Source organism: Mirounga angustirostris, unplaced genomic scaffold, assembly GCF_029215605.1.
Source record: "Mirounga angustirostris isolate CCGP_5_RB_7025 unplaced genomic scaffold, mMirAng1.0.hap1 SCAF_15, whole genome shotgun sequence".
NCBI lineage: Eukaryota > Metazoa > Chordata > Mammalia > Carnivora > Phocidae > Mirounga > Mirounga angustirostris.
Genome location: NW_026991723.1, coordinates 83,642,017 through 83,660,258, shown reverse-complemented (window position 1 = coordinate 83,660,258; position 18,242 = coordinate 83,642,017). Strand labels below are relative to the sequence as shown.

General features: G+C 38.2%; 1 protein-coding gene across 2 annotated transcripts in view; it reads left to right on the top strand.

The window, feature by feature from the left end:
- NR6A1 (nuclear receptor subfamily 6 group A member 1) overlaps window positions 1–18,242 on the top strand; it is a 229,301-nt gene that overhangs the window by 31,875 nt on the left and 179,184 nt on the right. For both annotated transcript variants that reach the window (XM_045883135.3, XM_045883134.2), the window contains exon 2: window positions 2,163–2,204. In XM_045883135.3, coding sequence (XP_045739091.1) covers window positions 2,163–2,204 — 42 coding nt within the window. The remainder of the gene's footprint in view (window positions 1–2,162; window positions 2,205–18,242) is intronic.

Sequence of the window (18,242 nt, the reverse complement as noted above, 5' to 3'; positions counted from 1 at the left end):
CTAAATTTCAGATTGCTGTGAGCACACTAACTTGGTGATTCATACTGTCTTAGGAACCGATCTGTGTTTCTTGTCCCTTTTTAAAACAAATTAAGTCAGTAGCCAAAGGCCTTGGATTTCTCAGAACATTTCCTAATTTGTTTACTGTGTTATATTTTGTGAGGCAGATGGTTTTGGGGGGTATGTTCATGTATTTATGTGACTTAGGAATCTTTTTTTTACTGAAAAACTCTGATATCCTTTGCTGTTGTGTTGAATGCATTGAACATATATTGGGGTTACTTCCAGCAGTGATTTGGATTCTTCTAGCTAAAAATCATTTTGCTAGCTAGATCTGGTTATTGAGAATCTGGGCAAGACTCTGAGAATGGTAGCCAGATCCAGCCATTCATTCCATTGACTTGTTGTCAGGAGGTAGGATTAACATTGTTTTACGTATCTCCTCAGGCCTCCTGCACTAGTGATGATCTGCAAAACCAGAGACAACATTATTAGCCAGTGGTCTCAGGGCTGGATGGAGGGAATGTAGATACCATTACTGACACCCATAGTCCTTGTGACCATTGGAGGAATTTGTTTTAGGACAGATATAAAGACTCCTCCTTTCCTCAGGGGGTAGCATGTATCTGGAATTGCTGCATCGAGCACTTTACAAGCTCAAAATATTAAAAGGTTCAAGAATCACAGCAAAAAAAAAAGTAACTAAAGTGACATTACGGTTCCATCCCAGGGCTTTGAGGATGAAGTCATGAATGGGTCAGTAGTTCTGCTCTTTGCTACCACAGACACAGCACTGGATTGGATGGACCCTAGTGATTGCTTAGTAGTCGCTCACATATGTTGAGCTCTGACTTTGTCAAGTACTGTAAAAGCCTTTATCTATTTATCTTGTTTTATTTTTTAAAAGATTTTATTGATTCATTCGGAGGGGGGAGAGAAAGAGTGCGTGTGCACAAGCAGGGGGAAGGGCAGAAGGAGAGGGGGAGAGAATCCTCACAGGGGGTAGGAAAAAAAGGAAAAAAAATAAAAAGAAGAAAAAAAAGAAAATGCTCTCATTTCTAGTTCAGTTTTGCTCCTTTTGTTTTTTTTAAGTAGGTTCCATGCTCAGTGTGGAACCCAATGAGGGGCTTGAACTCACAACCCTGAGATCAGTAGCTGAGCTGAGATCCAGAGTTGGACGCTTAACCGACAGCCACCCAGGGGCCCCTGCTCCATTATTTTTGAATTGACCATTGAGATATTATAGTTATATAATTATATATATATATATAATATATATTATAGTTATATAATTATAGATAATATAGCCTTTGTGCTAGGCTTGTGAGATAATTTGGATATAGTTGTGAACAAGACAGGCCAGGTCCCTTCTTCTGTAGAATAGTCTCATAGTGGAGTTAGACACTGAGCAAGTAATTTCTTGTTGATGAGTGCACAAAGTGTTATAGATAATTATAATAGGGTACTTTGACCTTGTGTAGGAGACAAGGGTATAGGAAGCAAGAGAAGCTTTTCTGAGGAAATATTTAAGCTGAGGATGAATAGAAAGCAAACTGGAGAGAGTTATCAGTTACATATAGAACACCTACAGTATGTTTGCTCTTCACTGTGCTTGATTTTTCTCCTCTGTGTGATAGCTACACACCAGTCAGACAGATAAAGCTCAGACTTTTTGGGCCTGAAATGGGCTTTGGGAGGTATTTATTCCAACCTGAACTGCATACTTACTAATGGAAAATTGCTTCCATTTGTGTGTGTAGGTAAAATTTTCAGCATTTGTGAAAATTTTAAGTAAAATTACCCTGTTTGATATTTTTCGTAAGTTCATATTTTGTATATTTTGCTTTCTTTTGGAAAATAATTGATAACGTTAAGTAGAGCATGTCAGGTATTTCATGAATTGTAATCTTTCTATGAATTTTTATTCCAACTAATATTGACATGCTCACTCAGGCCTCATCACTACCTTGTGGTAAGTGCAGTTACTCTTTCCATTTTTTCATATAATGTTGATGAAATGGAGGCTCAGGGAGGGATATAAAGTAGCTAAATGTAATAGAGGTAGGATTCAAATCCAAATTTGACTTCTCAGTCTGAATTTTTGAGTGACCTTAGAGTACTTCATGAATTATAATCTTTTTTCCCTATTGTTTTCTCTTTAGGTTTTTGTCAGGATGAATTGCCAGAGCTTGACCCGGGCACTAGTAAGTTCTGAATGTTCCCCAGTGTTCGTGAGTAAGAAAAAGACGTGTGTGTCCTTTTAAATATATAACTTAAGGGTGTCATTGGTGGTCATATTGACTCAGATCTTATTTCACTTTGGTTTATAATTATGGGGAGGACATTCTATCTTTTCTTGTTATGCTTTCCTTTTTTTCTCATTATTCAGTGGTCAGAAATGTAATCATTTAGTAGAAAATTGGTTTGCTAAAAATTTCTATTTAATATTAATCTCCTTTCCCTGTTCTTCATCCTCCGTGAAACCAACAACAAAAACTGATTTCATTTATGCATACATACAACCATGTAATATATTCATAATCACTTCTCTAAAGTACTGACTGACTTCGACATAATTTTTTTTTTTCTGAGATGACAGAGGGGTTGGGGAGGAGGACATAATTTTTTTAAAGGAGGGATTATGCTTGGTTTAGGTATTTATACTCAATGACCTTTGTACCACAGTTTAATTTCTACAGCACCTTTATCTACATTAAGGTTAAGGTTACGGTTATGAGGGTGACTGTTTCAAGGTCTAATTAAATGATGCTTTTAAGGTCTCTGTCTTGATCCTAATCATCAGTGTTTCCAGTTGCTCTCAAAATGTGGCATGCACCATTCTGGGATATGGTTATAACTATTAGAAATAGGTCATGGGAATATCCAATTATAAAGACCTTGTTTTGCTATAATGCCAAAAGGTTGAATGATAATTCAGATTTGAGAATTCATGAGACGATCTAGAGTTGTTTTTTCTAGTTCTAGTACTTTTTAAGGTCATGAGACTGGCTATTTGTCACCAGTCTGCTGTTGATGTAAGCGGTAGAGTTTACCTTCTCACCATCCTAGCTAATATCGGCTCTCTGAGGATGTGGACCTTTTCATATATTTTTCCCACATACCTTAACAGTATAAAAATTCATGTCTGTTTAACTAGTACTTAGTAATTGCAAGACAAAAGAAGTCCTATAATGCTTGTCAAACAGCAGGAAAATAGAATTGTCTTTTCTAGAAATTGTAAAGTTCAGAGTCAGCTTTGTAGGTAGTGTAGGCTGCCAGTACCTATGAGTGAACAAAATATTTTCTCTTTGCCCTTCTCTTACGAATAGCCTTCATTTAGGAGGAGGAAAAAGGTAAATTCTTCAGTCACTGTCCTTTCTTGGATTTTTTAACATTAAGAAGGACATTGAAATGCTCTGAAATCTTTCAGACAGAACTACACAAAAAATGTGCAAGATAATTGAGAACTCTGCAAAACATTGCATGATGTCTCTACTCCAGGCTTAGTTCTAGGTTCCAGAGATACACAAACAGGTAAGTCTGGGTCCTGTCCTCACATATTAAGTTTATTGGAAAGTATTTACTTGTCTGGAATTACTTGAAAAAGCATTTTTTAAACCTCTAATTTAGTACATAATACTCAAACTTAGTCTCCTTTTCTGCACTTAATAGCAGTTGAAAATAGCTCTTGCCCATTTTCCAGGAAAGGCCCTCATTAAGATTATTATTGAATTGTTCTTCCTTCTGGGCCAAGTAATCCTAACTCATTTAACATTTCTGCATAGAATTTCTAGCCAGATGTGGTGATTTACACACCTCTCCATTCCATGAGAATGAACAGATATTGAATCATAATTTTATATATCAGTGTAGAATAGGAGTCACCTAAAAAAAAAACACTTTTCTTTTAAAAAGTGTGCTTAGCTTACGTGGGCAATATTCTCGATAATCCCCATTTATCTTTGTGAAATTAGTAGTGTTTTATTCCTCTGTCTTTTACAATATTATTATAATACTATTATAATAACAAATGTGCAGATGTAAAAATTTATCGTCTCTGTCTCAGCCATCTTGGGGTTCAAATGAGCATGACCAGCCATAACAAGTGATAGGAGACCTCAAGACTGATATAGACTGTATGTGTTGTCTTAAGTTGGTTATGAGTGTTGATACTGCAAATTCCATGGCTTCTGACTGGGAAGGAATAATATTTTCTATGTTAATGTTCTAATGACCATTAGATTGAGAACAATAGGGATTTCTCTCTGATGCCTCTTTGGAATTTAGAGGCCCCAGTGTCTCCTCTACCCCTCAAATTCTTGATAGGGAAAGCCTGCTCATACTTGCTTATTTTCGAACAGGAAATACCATTGTTGCTGATTTCCCATTGTGGTTGGCAGTGGTTGTAGATAGCAAGTTTGGGACCACAGGTAGAATGTGTTGGAACATAGATGAGGAAAAAATTTGATTTTGTCTTATTCAAATGGCTTTTTTCCCCCAACCTTTTCTGTGATAGAGCAAATGGGTAGCCATGCTTAGAATATGGGCAGCTGTTCACACTTTGGCTGCCTTCTTATGATTCCTGGGCTTCCTGGAGTCCAATGTTATGGCACAGGTTCAGGCTAAGTTCATTTCTACAAGAAGCATCTCTGTACCCTGCCCATTAGCATAAGCTAGGGACAAGGGCAGTCAAAGGTCAAGAAAAGTTCAAAACAGCATAACCTTTCTGTGCTTCTGTTTCCAAATAACCCCAGTCCGCCCTGCTCCCCGAGTTTTTTCCTCAACCATCGTGTTTACCGTGTAGTTGTAAAACTCAAGAGAACAAGGACTGATTTGATACAAGGGAAGTTAGAGAATAGAAGTCATTGTTGCTTAAAACAGGAGAAATAATTGATTTATGTTTGGGGGCCAATTAGGCTATAAAACAGGAACAGTAAAGGGACCTATGACTTTAGGACAGCTACTTGCTCTGATTTCTGTCCCACAGACAAGGAGCTCCCCAATAAAGGCTGTCAGCTTTCTAGGCTAAATTATTAATTCCTTTCATGCCTCTCAGGGATTGTAAACAGGACATAATACAGGAAAACAATTGATACTGTTCAGTTATTGGCCAGATAGAGGGTCAAAGGGTAAATAGTTGGATTAGCACCAGCTGTTCTTCCTCCTCCAGTCAAACTTTTGTTCCTTATTATCTATTTCAGCAAAGTACTTCCTTAGTTTTTGGCCTCTAAATAGTTAAATTCATTTCTTTTCTTGTAAATAATTATTGATCAGAATTGAAAATGCTCATATTTTAATTCAGTTTCCAAAGTTGAAAATGAGCATTCTTTTTGGTATGTGCTGACTATGTTGTTTGATGTTCAAAAGGTATTATCCAGAGGAAAGTAACTACTTGGAAGTTAGATTAGAAGCTTTTTAGCTATTTTTACCAACTGCTTGAAGATCTTGGTGTAGCTTGATTAAAAGAAAAAAGTTGCCTTTGTTTAAACTGATAGTAGTAGGATAATGCATGTTCATTGTGGAAAACCCTAAAAGAAAAATATAAACACCCCTGATCCCACCATCTGGAAACAACCACTGTTTCTTATTTGAGATTATGTCCTTTCAGCTTGTGTCTGAGTTTGTTTTTTACATAATTTGGAATCATAATATATGTACAACTTTGTATCTTGTCTCTCCCCTCCCCCCCATCATTACATTTTGAGCATTGGTCCAAGTCATGAAACATTTTTCATAAATATTTTTTTAAAAAAGATTTTATTTATTTGACAGAGAGACAACAAGAGAGGGAACACAAGCAGGGGGAGTGGGAAGGGAGAAGCAGGCTTCCCACCGAGCAGGGAGCCCAATGCGCGGGGCTCAATCCCAGGACCCTGAGATCATGACCTGAGCCAAAGGCAGTCGGTTAACCAACTGAGCCACCCAGGCGCCCCTTTTCATAAATATTTTTAATGGCAGGATAATTCATTGTAAGGGAATAACTTTACCATGATTTAACCATTCTTCTGTTGTTGGGCATTTAGGTTTCCAGGTTTTTCTACATTCTATAATACCACAGTAACATGTTTTTGTATAAATTTTTTGTCTGCATTTCAAATGAACCCTTTAGCATATAAACCAAAACTCTTCTGAATTAAGAGCATGGCCTCTGGCTCAAGATTATTTGGGTTCTTTTTGGCTTCAGTATTTACTAGCTCTGTAATCTTGGCTAAGTTATTTAACCTCTCTGGGCCTCAGTGTTTTCATCTGCAAAATGGGGACAATAAAAATTTATTTCTACTTTACAGGGCTGTTGTGAGGATTAAATGAAGTAATATATACACACACATATATTTCTGTTTACATTTAAAACCATGCTTGGCAAATGATAAACACTGTTAAGTGTATGCTATTCTAGGCTGTGTAACATAGTGTTGAAATTCTCGGTCTTTCTGTATTAATGGGCTGTTGTAACTGCACTTTATTCAATTAAACTAGCCTGTGTTTCTTAATGACACAAAGATAAATCATTCCAGATGTTAGCAGGTGTAAGTTACTGCTTCAAGTAAATAGTTCCCTCAGAGGAGCAGAGCTCATATATTGCTGACTACTTTGGCCAAGACTGTTCTTTACCATCTGGTTGACTGTTAGGGCATTTTGGTCCCCTTCCCCCAGCCAGCAGCAGGTAACCTCCCAAGTGACCATCTGCCAGCCCATTGATTTAACCTCTTAGGAAACTAAAGAAGTTAACCCTCTGCTTATTTAAAACACATACTCAGATTATGAACTCTTTGGTCAGTACCATGCTTATGTTGGGGAAAAAAAATTTATACAATTAAAAACCTGACCATTAGTGTTTTAAAAACACTGCATCCTTGGGTTTCTTGCTGCCTCAGACTAAAAAAAAAAAATACATATATATACATATATATATATACACACACATATATGTACATATATATATACATATATATATATATTTCCCCCTACTGATCAAGGATCTAGATATAGATAAATGAGCATTTAAAAAGAGACATGAGGGGAGCACCTGGGTGACTCAGTCAGTTAAATGTCTGCCTTTGGCTGAGGTCATGATCCCAGAGTCCCCAGATCGAGCCCCACATAGGGCTCCCTGCTCAGTGGGGAGTCTGTTCTCCCTCTCCCTCTGCTCCTCCCCACCCCTTGTGCTCTCTCTTTCTCTCTCAAATGAATAAAATCTTTATTTTGTGGGTTTTTTTTTTTTTTTTAAGATTTTATTTGACACACAGAGAGAGCATGCACACAAGCAGGGGGAGTGGCAGGCAGAGCAGGATCCCCGCTGAGCAGGGAGCCCTATATGGGTCTTGATCCCAGGACCCTGGGATCATGACCTGAGCCAAAGGCAGCCTTTTAACCAACTGAGCCATCCAGGCACCCCTCAAGGAGACTTTTTGTGGATCCTTCAGACTATAAAAGAAGAATGTGCTTCTCAGCTAGAGTCCTCTAGGTTCTGTCCAAAATTCCATTATTCTGTACCATGTCTTAATGGGTTCATTCCTAGTTGTCAAACTGTATGTCACAATTTTTGATCTCAGAAGACACTTCATATGAGCCCAAGTATGGTCTGCAGAGAGTGAATTTAAGGCCGGGTGTTAAGAGATCAAGGAAGGAAAGAAAATTAACATTTACTGGGTATTTCTTCTGTTCCAGGCATTTTGCATATTATCAGTAGGAATGAGGATTATATCCTATAAAATTATTTAATTTTAAATTTGACTTTGTAATACCTAGTCTATTGTTCTTTTCTTCCTTCCCCACTTCTCTTTTTCTCTTTGATGTGTGTGCCAAGTTATGACAAGCTATGACACAGTTCATGTCCTGAGGGACTCTGGTTTAATCAGGAAAACAGACACGAAGCTTGATAAGTGCCTTCTTCTACTACTACTACTACTACTACTACTACTACTACTACTACTACTACATCATCATCATCATCGCTAATATTTATTACACACTAAATGCTTCACATGCAAGCACTCATAAAACTTTTGTTTAAAAAAGATACTATCCTGGGGGCGCCTGGGTGGCTCAGTCGTTAAGCGTCTGCCTTTGGCTCAGGTCATGATCCCAGGGTCCTGGGATCGATCCCCACAGAACCCCACATCGGGCTCCCTGCTCAGCGTGAAGCCTGCTTCTCCCTCTCCCGCTCCCCCTCTTGTGTTCCCTCTCTCGCTGTGTCTCTCTCTGTCAAATAAATAAATAAAATCTTTAAAAATAAATAAATAAAAAGATATATCCTGAGCTTACAGATGACAATGTTGAGGCCTGGAGAGGTTAAAAGACTCATGCCAAAGTATATAGTGGAGAAATACCTGAGATTTGAGAGCTGTTTTTTAAAAACTTATTTTATGGGGGGATGGGTTAGCCTGGTGGTGGGTATTAAAGAGGGCACATATTGAATGGAGCACTGGCTGTTATACGCAAACAATGAATCATGGAACACTACATCAAGAACTAATGATGTAATGTATGGTGATTAATATAACATAATAAAATAAAATAAAATAAATACGAACAAACTCGTGATTACCAAAGAGGAGGGAGTGGGAAGATAAATGAAATAGGTAAAGGGGATTAAGAGCTACAAAATTCCAGTTATAAAACAAGTCACAGGGATGAAAAGTACAGCCTAGGGAATATAGTCAATAACATTGTAATAACCTTGTATAGTAACAGATGGTAACTACACTTATGGTGGTGAGCACTGAGTACTGTATAGAATTGTCAAGTCAATATGTTGTGCATTGAAACCAATATAACATTATATATCAGCCATATTTAAATAATTTTTTTCAAAAAAATTTTATTAAAATTCAATTAATTAACATAGTGTATTATTAGTTTCAGAGGTAGAGTTTAGTGATTCATCAGTTGCATATGACACCCAGTGCTCATTACATCAAGTGCCCTCCTTAATACCCGTCACCCAGTTACCCCATCCCCCCACCCTCTCCCCTCCAGCAACCATCAGTTTGTTTCCTGTGGTTAAGAGTCTCTTATGGTTTGTCTCCCTCTCTGATTTCATCTTGTTTTATTTTTCCCTCCCTTCCCCTATGCTTCTCTGTTTTGTTTCTTAAATTCCACCTGAGTGAAATAATATAATTGTCTTTCTCTGATTGACTTAATTTGTTTAACTCCTCTTTTATCCTGTCTCTAGTTTTCTTGACTGTGACAAGTCTCAAATGCTAATGGAAGAGCTTAAAGCAGTATAATGATTTATAACATACGTAATGGGTTTTTTTGTATGCAGAAGAATATACTAAGTGTCATTTGGGCTCTTTTGCATATATTAGAATGATTTTGGACACAGAGTAGAATAATTCACTGTGGAATAGGTTCCCAAAGAGATTTCTTCTGTGGCTCAGGTTCAGGGTTATTCCACTATTTTTCAGACAGGTTCTTTCCTGAAACAAATGAAGATAAATTCACAAATCTCCCTTGTTTTTCCCTTTATGTTCCCTTTCCTTCACAATACTCGGTTAGTGATTTAGTCATTTCACATTCATAACTGTTCCAAGGGCCTACTTCCAAAACCAGCTGAATCTGCTAGATCACTGCTAGATCAGGTCTCCTGAATGTGACCTTTTGCTGGGGAGTTCTTTTCTGATAAGGATTCTTTTGAACAGGGTAGGGGTGGTATGAGATTCAGAGCTTAGGCTGAGCTCTCATCCCCTTGACCTTTGCCCCTATTACAGAGTTTATACTGACTTGGTAAGGACTCCCTATGGAGCCAAGAGTTTAGGACTTGTTTACAATTGATGAAAAGATAGTTGCATTCAAAGGCTGTTGTTGGGTCCTTGGATAGTCATGGATCTCTGCCATTATCTCTGGTGGGTGTGGGGAATGCTGGGACATCTGGGTCTGGAGATTTGTAATGGATGACTAAGAAGGAATGAGCACAAACCAAAGCTAGATAGGTTGCTGCAGTTGTTCTTTCTATAGAAGCGGTATTTGCAGTAACATTTTGAGAACAGGGAAAGATTTGTGCAAACCTATACTTTATTTCATTAAAAAAAGCTGAAAGTGGTTACAATTCCAAGTATGATAATAAGGGAGATGTGTGGGAATTCTTCTCTTCCTTTTTGATACCTCATCAGAAAATTTGCTGTTAAGCAAATGTATCAGGTAGTAGAGGGAAACACTAGATTATTATTATTATTTTTAAAGATTTTATTTATTTATTTGACAGAGAGCGAGAGAGGGAACACAAGCAGGGGGAGTGGGAGAGGGAGAAGCGGCTTTCCGCCGAGCAGGGAGCCCGATGCGGGGCTCGATCCCAGGACCCTGAGATCATGACCTGAGCCGAAGGCAGATGCTTAACGACTGAGCCACCCAGGCGCCCCTGAAACACTAGATTATTAAAGCCATCTTCTTCAAGAGTTATATGTAGTTTTATAAATTAGTATTTTCTCTAAAATTCTTGTGGTGCACTAATTACGCTGGGGAGAGAATAGCAGCTCAGTCCCAAGAGTCTTCATACACCTTTTCTGGCCACACTTTGATCAACTAAGATGACACTTTTTAGCCTCAGTACCTGAAGGTACATATCTTTTTTTTTTTTTTGTCGTCTAATATTTGTTGTAGATGTGGATCTGAAAAAAAAAAAAAAAGACAAGCATCTTCCTTTGAAGGGTGCTGACAGTTACTATGAACCAAAATTAAATAAATACATCCTCTGTTGGTAAGCATAGGAAAACAAACTGCATGAATAATAAGATTCAAAGTGAAAATACGTGGGGCGCCTGGGTGCCTCAGATGGTTAAGCGTCTGCCTTCGGCTCAGGTCATGATCCCAGGGTACTGGGATCCCCCAAGTCAAGCTCCCTGCTCGTCAGGGAGCCTACTTCTCCCTCTCCCTCTGCCTGCCACTCCCCCTACTTGTGTGGGCTCGCGCGTGCTCTCTCTCTCTCTCCCTCCCAAATAAATAATCATTTAAAAAAGTGAGAATACAATGTTATATCTTTTTCATCTCAGCACAAAATTCCATGTGCTAAATGTAGTCTGGCCTTTGGATGTATTTTGTTTGACTAACCAAATATTTAAATAAAACATTTTATTTATTTATTTATTTTTAAAGATTATTTATTTGACACAGAGCACAAGCAGGGGGAGCAGCAGGCAGAGGGAGAGGGAGAAGCAGGCTCCCCTTGGAGCAGGGAGCCTGATGCGGGGCTCAATCCCAGGACTCTGGGATCAAAACCTGAGCCCAAGGCAGCTGCTTAACTGACTGAGCCGTCCAGGCGCCCCTAAATAAAACATTTTAGTTGTCAACATTTAAAACCTGCAAGATCTTCATAAAAATTTGGAGTTTTGGCCTTCTTGATAAATTGGGACTAGATTTCTACATGACATCTGTTGACTGGAACAGAATAGTGGCTGCCCTCTTGATGTGAACATGCACTCTCAGGTTTGTCACAGATCCAAATGGGCTCCTCCATCAATTATGTCTCCTGCATCTTCTGTAGGCATTTGAGTTTGTAGCACCTAAACTAAATAATAGTAATTGTCAGTGCAGATGAAGGTGTGGGAAAATGGGAACTATTATGAATATAATCTAATAATATCTGTCAAAGCTGAAAATGTGCAGGTTTACTTTTGCAGATTTAGTGGTTTAAAATTTAAAAATTAAAAATTACAGGTGTAGGGGCGCCTGGGTGGCTCAGTTGTTGAGCATCTGCCTCCGGCTCAGGTCATGATCCCAGGTCCTGGGATTGAGTCCCACATCAGACTCCCTGCTCGGCGGGGAGCCTGCTTCTCCCTCTCCCACTGTGTCTCTCTCAAATAAATAGAATCTTTAAAAAATAAAATAAAAATTACAGATGTAGCAATTCACGTCTCAGTCTTTATCCTATAAGAAATGACAGGTATGCAAAATGTATAGTCAAAATATATTCCTTTCAGCAATTATAATAGCAAAAAAATTGGAAACAGCTCAAAGTTTAATAGAGGACTACTAGTTTAATGGATTGTGATTATCCATGCAATGGAGGACTATTATAGAATTGCTAAGGAAAAGGGCAGATTTTAGTCTGGAAGGATACACTGAACTGTTTGTTAACAGTAGAGTATCTTTGGCCAAATGGGATCATAGGGCAACTTTCATTATTTTAATTTTTAACAAAGCTCTTTTATTAAAAAAATACATTTTTTGAGAGAGTGCGTGCGTGGGGAGAGGTGGGGCAGAAGGAGAGGGAGAGAGAGAATCTTAAGCAGGATCATGACCCAGTGTGGAGCCCAACATGGGGCTCAATCTCACGATCCTGAGATCATAACCTGAGCCGAAATCAAGAGTTGTATGCTTAAATTAACCACTGAGCCACCCAGGCATCCCAAAAGATTTGTATTTTATTTTATGTTATTTTATATTATTTTATATTCTTAAAGATTTATTTATTTATTTTAGATTGAGAGCATGTGGGGGAGGAGCAGAGGGAGAGGGAAAAAGTCAAGCAGATTCCGAGCTGAGCATGGAGCCCAACACAGGGCTGGATCTGATGACCCTGAGATCACAACCTGAGCCAAAACCAAGAGTCTTAACGCTTAACCAACTGTGCCACCACTACCAAATTGAGCTACTCATGTTCTAGTTTCCCACCTTAGATCACAGATTTTTACATTCAGAATTCTCTTATCTTGAAATTGCTCTAAGGAAAGGGAATCTGTATCCTCAAGTAGCAGGAACCATCTCGAAGCCTGAGAACAGGGTAAAAGCCTAGAGCAGTGTTTACAGGCTTCTACTTGCAGGTCTCCCTCCATTCACAGTTAAGCTATCAAAATTGACCTGCTTTTCAGCATCAGGATTGGCATACCATACTATCGAGAATAAAGGGATCCTTAATCGCTTCTCATTTGATTGTGTTGTCTTGGCAGTTGCAGGGTTACATTGCTGGAAATGACCTTAATGGAAGATAGCATGGTACAGTGGAAAAAACATGAGTGAGAGTTTGCATCTTGACTTTTGCCACTTCTTTGCTGAGTGACCAGTTTCTTTATCCATAGAACAGTAATTATCCCTGTTAGGGGTTGTTTTAAAAAAATAAGTGAGGTAATATATAGGTGAGTTCTCCAGCATCTAGCTGCTCTAGCCAATCCTCTGTTTCTTTACTGAAATACATTAGGAAGGGTTTCTAACTTTTTTGGGTAATATTCAGTGAGCATTTACTGTATGCTAATGGTTTTAAAACATTATCTCATTTATTCTTGCAGTTCTTATGATGTTTTCAACTCTTGTTCCCTCCATTTTACAGATGAAGAAACTGACAATTTAACACTTGGCCAAGGCCACACAGCTGGTAACTGGCAGAGCTGGAGCTTGTGTGATTACAGAAACAATGTACTTTTTATCTTTTTAAAATAATGGTATGATTTACATACAGTGAAATGCACAGACATTAAGTATAAGGTTCAAGCACTTTTTACGAATGCATACGCCCTTGTAATCCATGTTCTGTCAAGATACAGAACATTGTCATCCCTTCAGAAAATTGCCTTATGCTTTTTTCTCAGTCAGTTGTACTGTTCTACTCCAAGAAGCATTAACTTCTGATCTCTGTCATGTGATAGATTGGTTTTGCCTGTTCTAAAATGTCATATGAATGGAATCCTACAACAGGTGCTCTTTTGTCTCTAGTGTTTTATAGCATAGCGGTTGAGACTTACCCATGTTATTCCAGGTTTTAGTAGTTTATTTCTTTTTATTGCTAAGTAGTATTTCATTGACTATATCACTGTTTATCTATAACACCTGTTGATAACCTGGGCTGTTTCTAGTTTTTGGCTATTATGAATAAAGCAGTTGTGAAAACTCTTGTACAAGGTTTTTTGTGGCTATATGTTTTTATTTTTATTAGACATATATCTAGGAATTGTTGGATCATATGGTAGATGTATGTTAAGCTTTATGAAATTGCCAGTTTTCCAAATTGTTAGTATATTTTACAGTTCCAGTAGTGTAGGAGTTCTAGTTGTTCCACATCTTTGTAAGCATTTGGTGTTGTTAACTTTTAAATTTTAGTCATTCTAGTGGGCATGTAATGGATTGATTTTTTTTTTTTTTTTTTAAGATTTATTTAAGAGAGAGAGTGCACATGAGAGGGGGTAGGGTCAGAGGGAGAAGCAGACTCCCCGCTGAGCAGGGAGCCCAATGCAGAACTCGATCCTGGGACTCCAGGATCATGACCTGAGCTGAAGGCAGTCGCTTAACCAACTGAGCCACCCAGGCGCCCCAATTTTTTTTTTTAAGATTTATTTATTTGAGAGAGAGAGTAAGCACGAGTTGGGAGAGGGGCAGAGGGAGAGACTCTTCCGAGTAGACTCTCTGCTGAGCATGGAGCCTGATGTGGGCTTGATCCCATGATCCATGAGATCATGACCTGAGCCAAAACCAAGAGTCAGATGCTTAATGGACTGAGCCACCCAGATGCCCCATTAGTTTGCATTTCCCTAATGACTAATTATGTAGATCACCTTTTCATGCTCTTATTGGCCATTCGTATATCACCTTTTAGATACGAAGTGTCTATTCAGGGGCGCCTGGGTGGCTCAGTTGGTTAAGTGATTAAGCATCTGCCTTTGGCTCAGATCTTTGGCTCCGGGTCCTGGGGGGTCCTGGGATCGGCTGAGTCAGGCTCCCTGCTCAGCGGGGAGTCTGCTTCTCCCTCTCCCTTTGCCCCTCCTCCCGCTTATATGCTCTCTCTCCCTCTCTCAAATAAATACAATCTTAAAAAAAAAGTGTCTATTCAAAGTCTTTTGACTATTAAAACAAAATCATGTTCTCTGTCCTATTATTGAGTTGTGTTTTTTTTATTTTATTTTATTTTTTTATTATTTTTTTTATTTTTAAAGATTTTTATTTATTTATTTGAGAGAGAGAATGAGATAGAGCATGAGAAGGGGGAGGGTCAGAGGGAGAAGCAGACTCCCCGCTGAGCAGGGAGCCCGATGCAGGACTCGATCCCGAGACTCCGGGATCATGACCTGAGCCGAAGGCAGTCGCTTAACCAACTGAGCCACCCAGGTGCCCGAGTTGTGTTTTTTTTTAATTAGGATACAAGTCCTTCATCAAATATGTGGTTTGAATATTTTCTCCCAATCTGTGGCTTTCCGTTCTACTTTATGAATATGCTTTTTTGATTAGAAGTTTTACATTTCTAGGAAGTCTAATTTATTAATTTTTTCTTTTATCGTTAATGCTTTCCATGTTCTAAGAAATCTTGGCGTAACCTGAGGTTGCGAAGGCGGTGTTCTGTGTTTTCTACTAGAAACTTTTTAATTTTTACATTTATGTCTATAACCCATCTCAAATTAAAATTTTGTATGGTATGTGAAGAAGTCCAAGTCTTTCTATATGAATATTCATTTGTTTTAGCACCATTTGTTGAAAAGACTTTCCTCATTTTGAATTTTTGTTGCACATGCTGAAAAATAATTTGATATTTATGAGTCTATTTATAGATTGTATTCTCCTCCATTAATCTATCTTTTTACCAGTACTGCAGTGTCTTGAATAACATTGCTTTATAATTAGTCTCGAAATCAGGCAGTGTGTTCCAACTCCATTTTCCCTTAAAGTTGTTCAGGTTATTTTGGCTATTCTAGGATGTTTTGTTTTGTTTTTCATTTCCCTAAAGATTTTAGAATCAGTTTGTCAATTTTTTCTTTTTTAAACAAAGAAGCCTCCTGAGATTTTGATTGGGTTGTATTGATCCTATCAATTTGGGGAGAGTTGTCATTTTAGAACTGAGTCTTCTATGAATTTAGTGTATCTTTTCACATAGTTAGAACTTACTTGTTTTTTCTCATCAGGTTTTTGAAAGATTAGTGTTGAGATCTAGTATATCTTTCTTTAATCTTATCCTAAATACTTTTTTTTAATGCTGTAGTCAATGGTATTATTTTAAAATGTTGTTTTCCCATTGTTTGTTGCTAGTATAGAAAAGCTATTGATTTTTGTATATCAAATTTGTATCATATAACATTGTTAAGTTTGTTTCCCAGTTCTAGTAACTTTAAAAAATAAATTCCTTGGGACTTTTTAATGTGTATATCTTTGAATAAAGGCAATTCTACTTCTTCCCTTTTGATGTTTATGAGTTTTGTTTATTTTTATTACTATATTGCATTGGCTAAGATTTCCAGTCTAATATAGTAGATAAAAGTGGTGAGAATGACATTCTTGTTTTGTTTTTGATCTTAGGGGAAAGAGTTCAGTATTTCACTCTCAAGTATGTTGTTAGCCATAGATTCTTTTAGATTCATTTTCTTTTAGGCCTGGGTGGCTCAGTTGGTTAAGCGACTGCCTTCGGCTCAGGTCATGGTCCTGGAGTCCCAGGATCGAGTCCCGCATCGGGCTCCCTGCTCGGCGGGGAGTCTGCTTCTCCCTCTGACCCTCCCCCCTCTCATGTGCTCTCTCTCTCCTCTCATCCTCTCTCTCAAATAAATAAATAAAAATCTTTAAAAAAAAAATTGTGATAAAATACACATAACATTTACCATCTTAACCATTTTTTAAATGTACAGTTTAGTGCCATTAAGTATATCCATATTGTTGTGTAGCCATAAGCACCGTCCATCCACAGAACTCTTTCATTTTGTAACACTGAAACCCTGTACCTGTTAATAGTTGCCCATTCCCCTAGCCTCTGGCAACCACCATTCTACTTTCTGTCTCTTGCGAATTTGACTATTTTAGGTATCTTATATAAGCTGAATCATGTATTTGCCCTGTTGTGTGTGGCTGGTTGCTGCTGCTTTTTTTTTTTTTTAAGATTTTATTTACTTATTTGAGAGAGAGAGAGCATGAGCAGGGGGAAGGGGCAGAGGGAGAGGAAGAAACAGACTCTCTGACAAGCAGGGGGTCTGACTCGGGGCTCGATCCCAGGACCCTGAGATCATGACCCGAGCTGAAGGCAGACGCCTAACCGACTGAGCCACCCACGTGCTCCATGTGTGGCTTCTTCTACTTAGCATAATGTTTTCGAGGTTCATCCATGTTGTAGCATGTGTTAGAATTTCTTTTTAAGGCTGAATAAATAGTCCATTGTATATATATACTACATTTTGTCTATCCATTCATCTGTTGATGGATGCTTGGGTCACTTACACCTTTTGGCTATTGTGAATAAAGCTGCTGCAAATATGAATGTGCAGATATCTTTTCAAGTCCTTATTTTCAATTTTTGGGGGTATATACCCAACACTGGAGTTGCTGGAACATAAGGTAATTCTATTTTTAATTTTCTGAAGAGCCACCATACTGTTTTTTACAGTGGCTGTGTCATTTTACATTCCCACTAACAGTGAAGAACAGTTCTAATTTTTCTACATTGTCACTAATACTTATTTTCTGTGTGTTTTTTTTTTAAAGATTTTATTTATTTATTTGAGAGAGCGAATGAGATAGAGCATGAGAGGGGGGAGGGTCAGAGGGAGAAGCAGACTCCCCGCTGAGCAGGGAGCCCGATGCGGGACTCGATCCTGGGACTCCAGGATCATGACCTGAGCCGAAGGCAGTCGCTTAACCAACTGAGCCACCCAGGCACCCTATTTTCTGTGTTTTTGATAGTAACCATCCATATGGGTGTGAGGTGATTCCTCACTGTGGTTTTGATTTGCATTTCCCCCATGAGTAATGATGTTGAACGTCTTTTCATGTGCCTCTTGGCACATGTATAGATACATGTATTGTATAACTTCTTTTGAGAAAAGCCTATTTAAGTCTTTTCATTTTTAAACAAGTTTTGTTGTTCTTTTGAGTTGTAAGAGTGTTTTGTTTTGTTTTTGGGGAGAGGAACAGAGGGAGAAGGAGAGGGAATCTTAAACAGGCTCCATGCCCAGTGAACAGCCGAAATCAAGAGTCAGATGCTTAACTGACTGAGCCACCCAGGCACCCCTTATAAGTTATAAGAGTTCTTTATCTCTTCTGGATATTAGCCCTTTATCAGATAAATGATTTGCAAATAATTTCTCCCATTCCATGGATTGCCTTTTTACTTTGTTGATTGTGTCCTTTTATATACAATTTTTAATTTTGATGTAGTACAGCTTTTTTTTCTTTTGTTGCCTGTGCCCTTGGTGTCATTGGCAAATCCAACATCATTAAGCTTTTCCCTGTGTTTCCTCTAAAAGTTTTATGCTTTTAGGTCTTATATTTAGATCTGCTTTGAGGTAATTTTTGAGTATATGGTGTAAGGTCCACATTCATTCTTTTGCATGTGGATGTTCAAG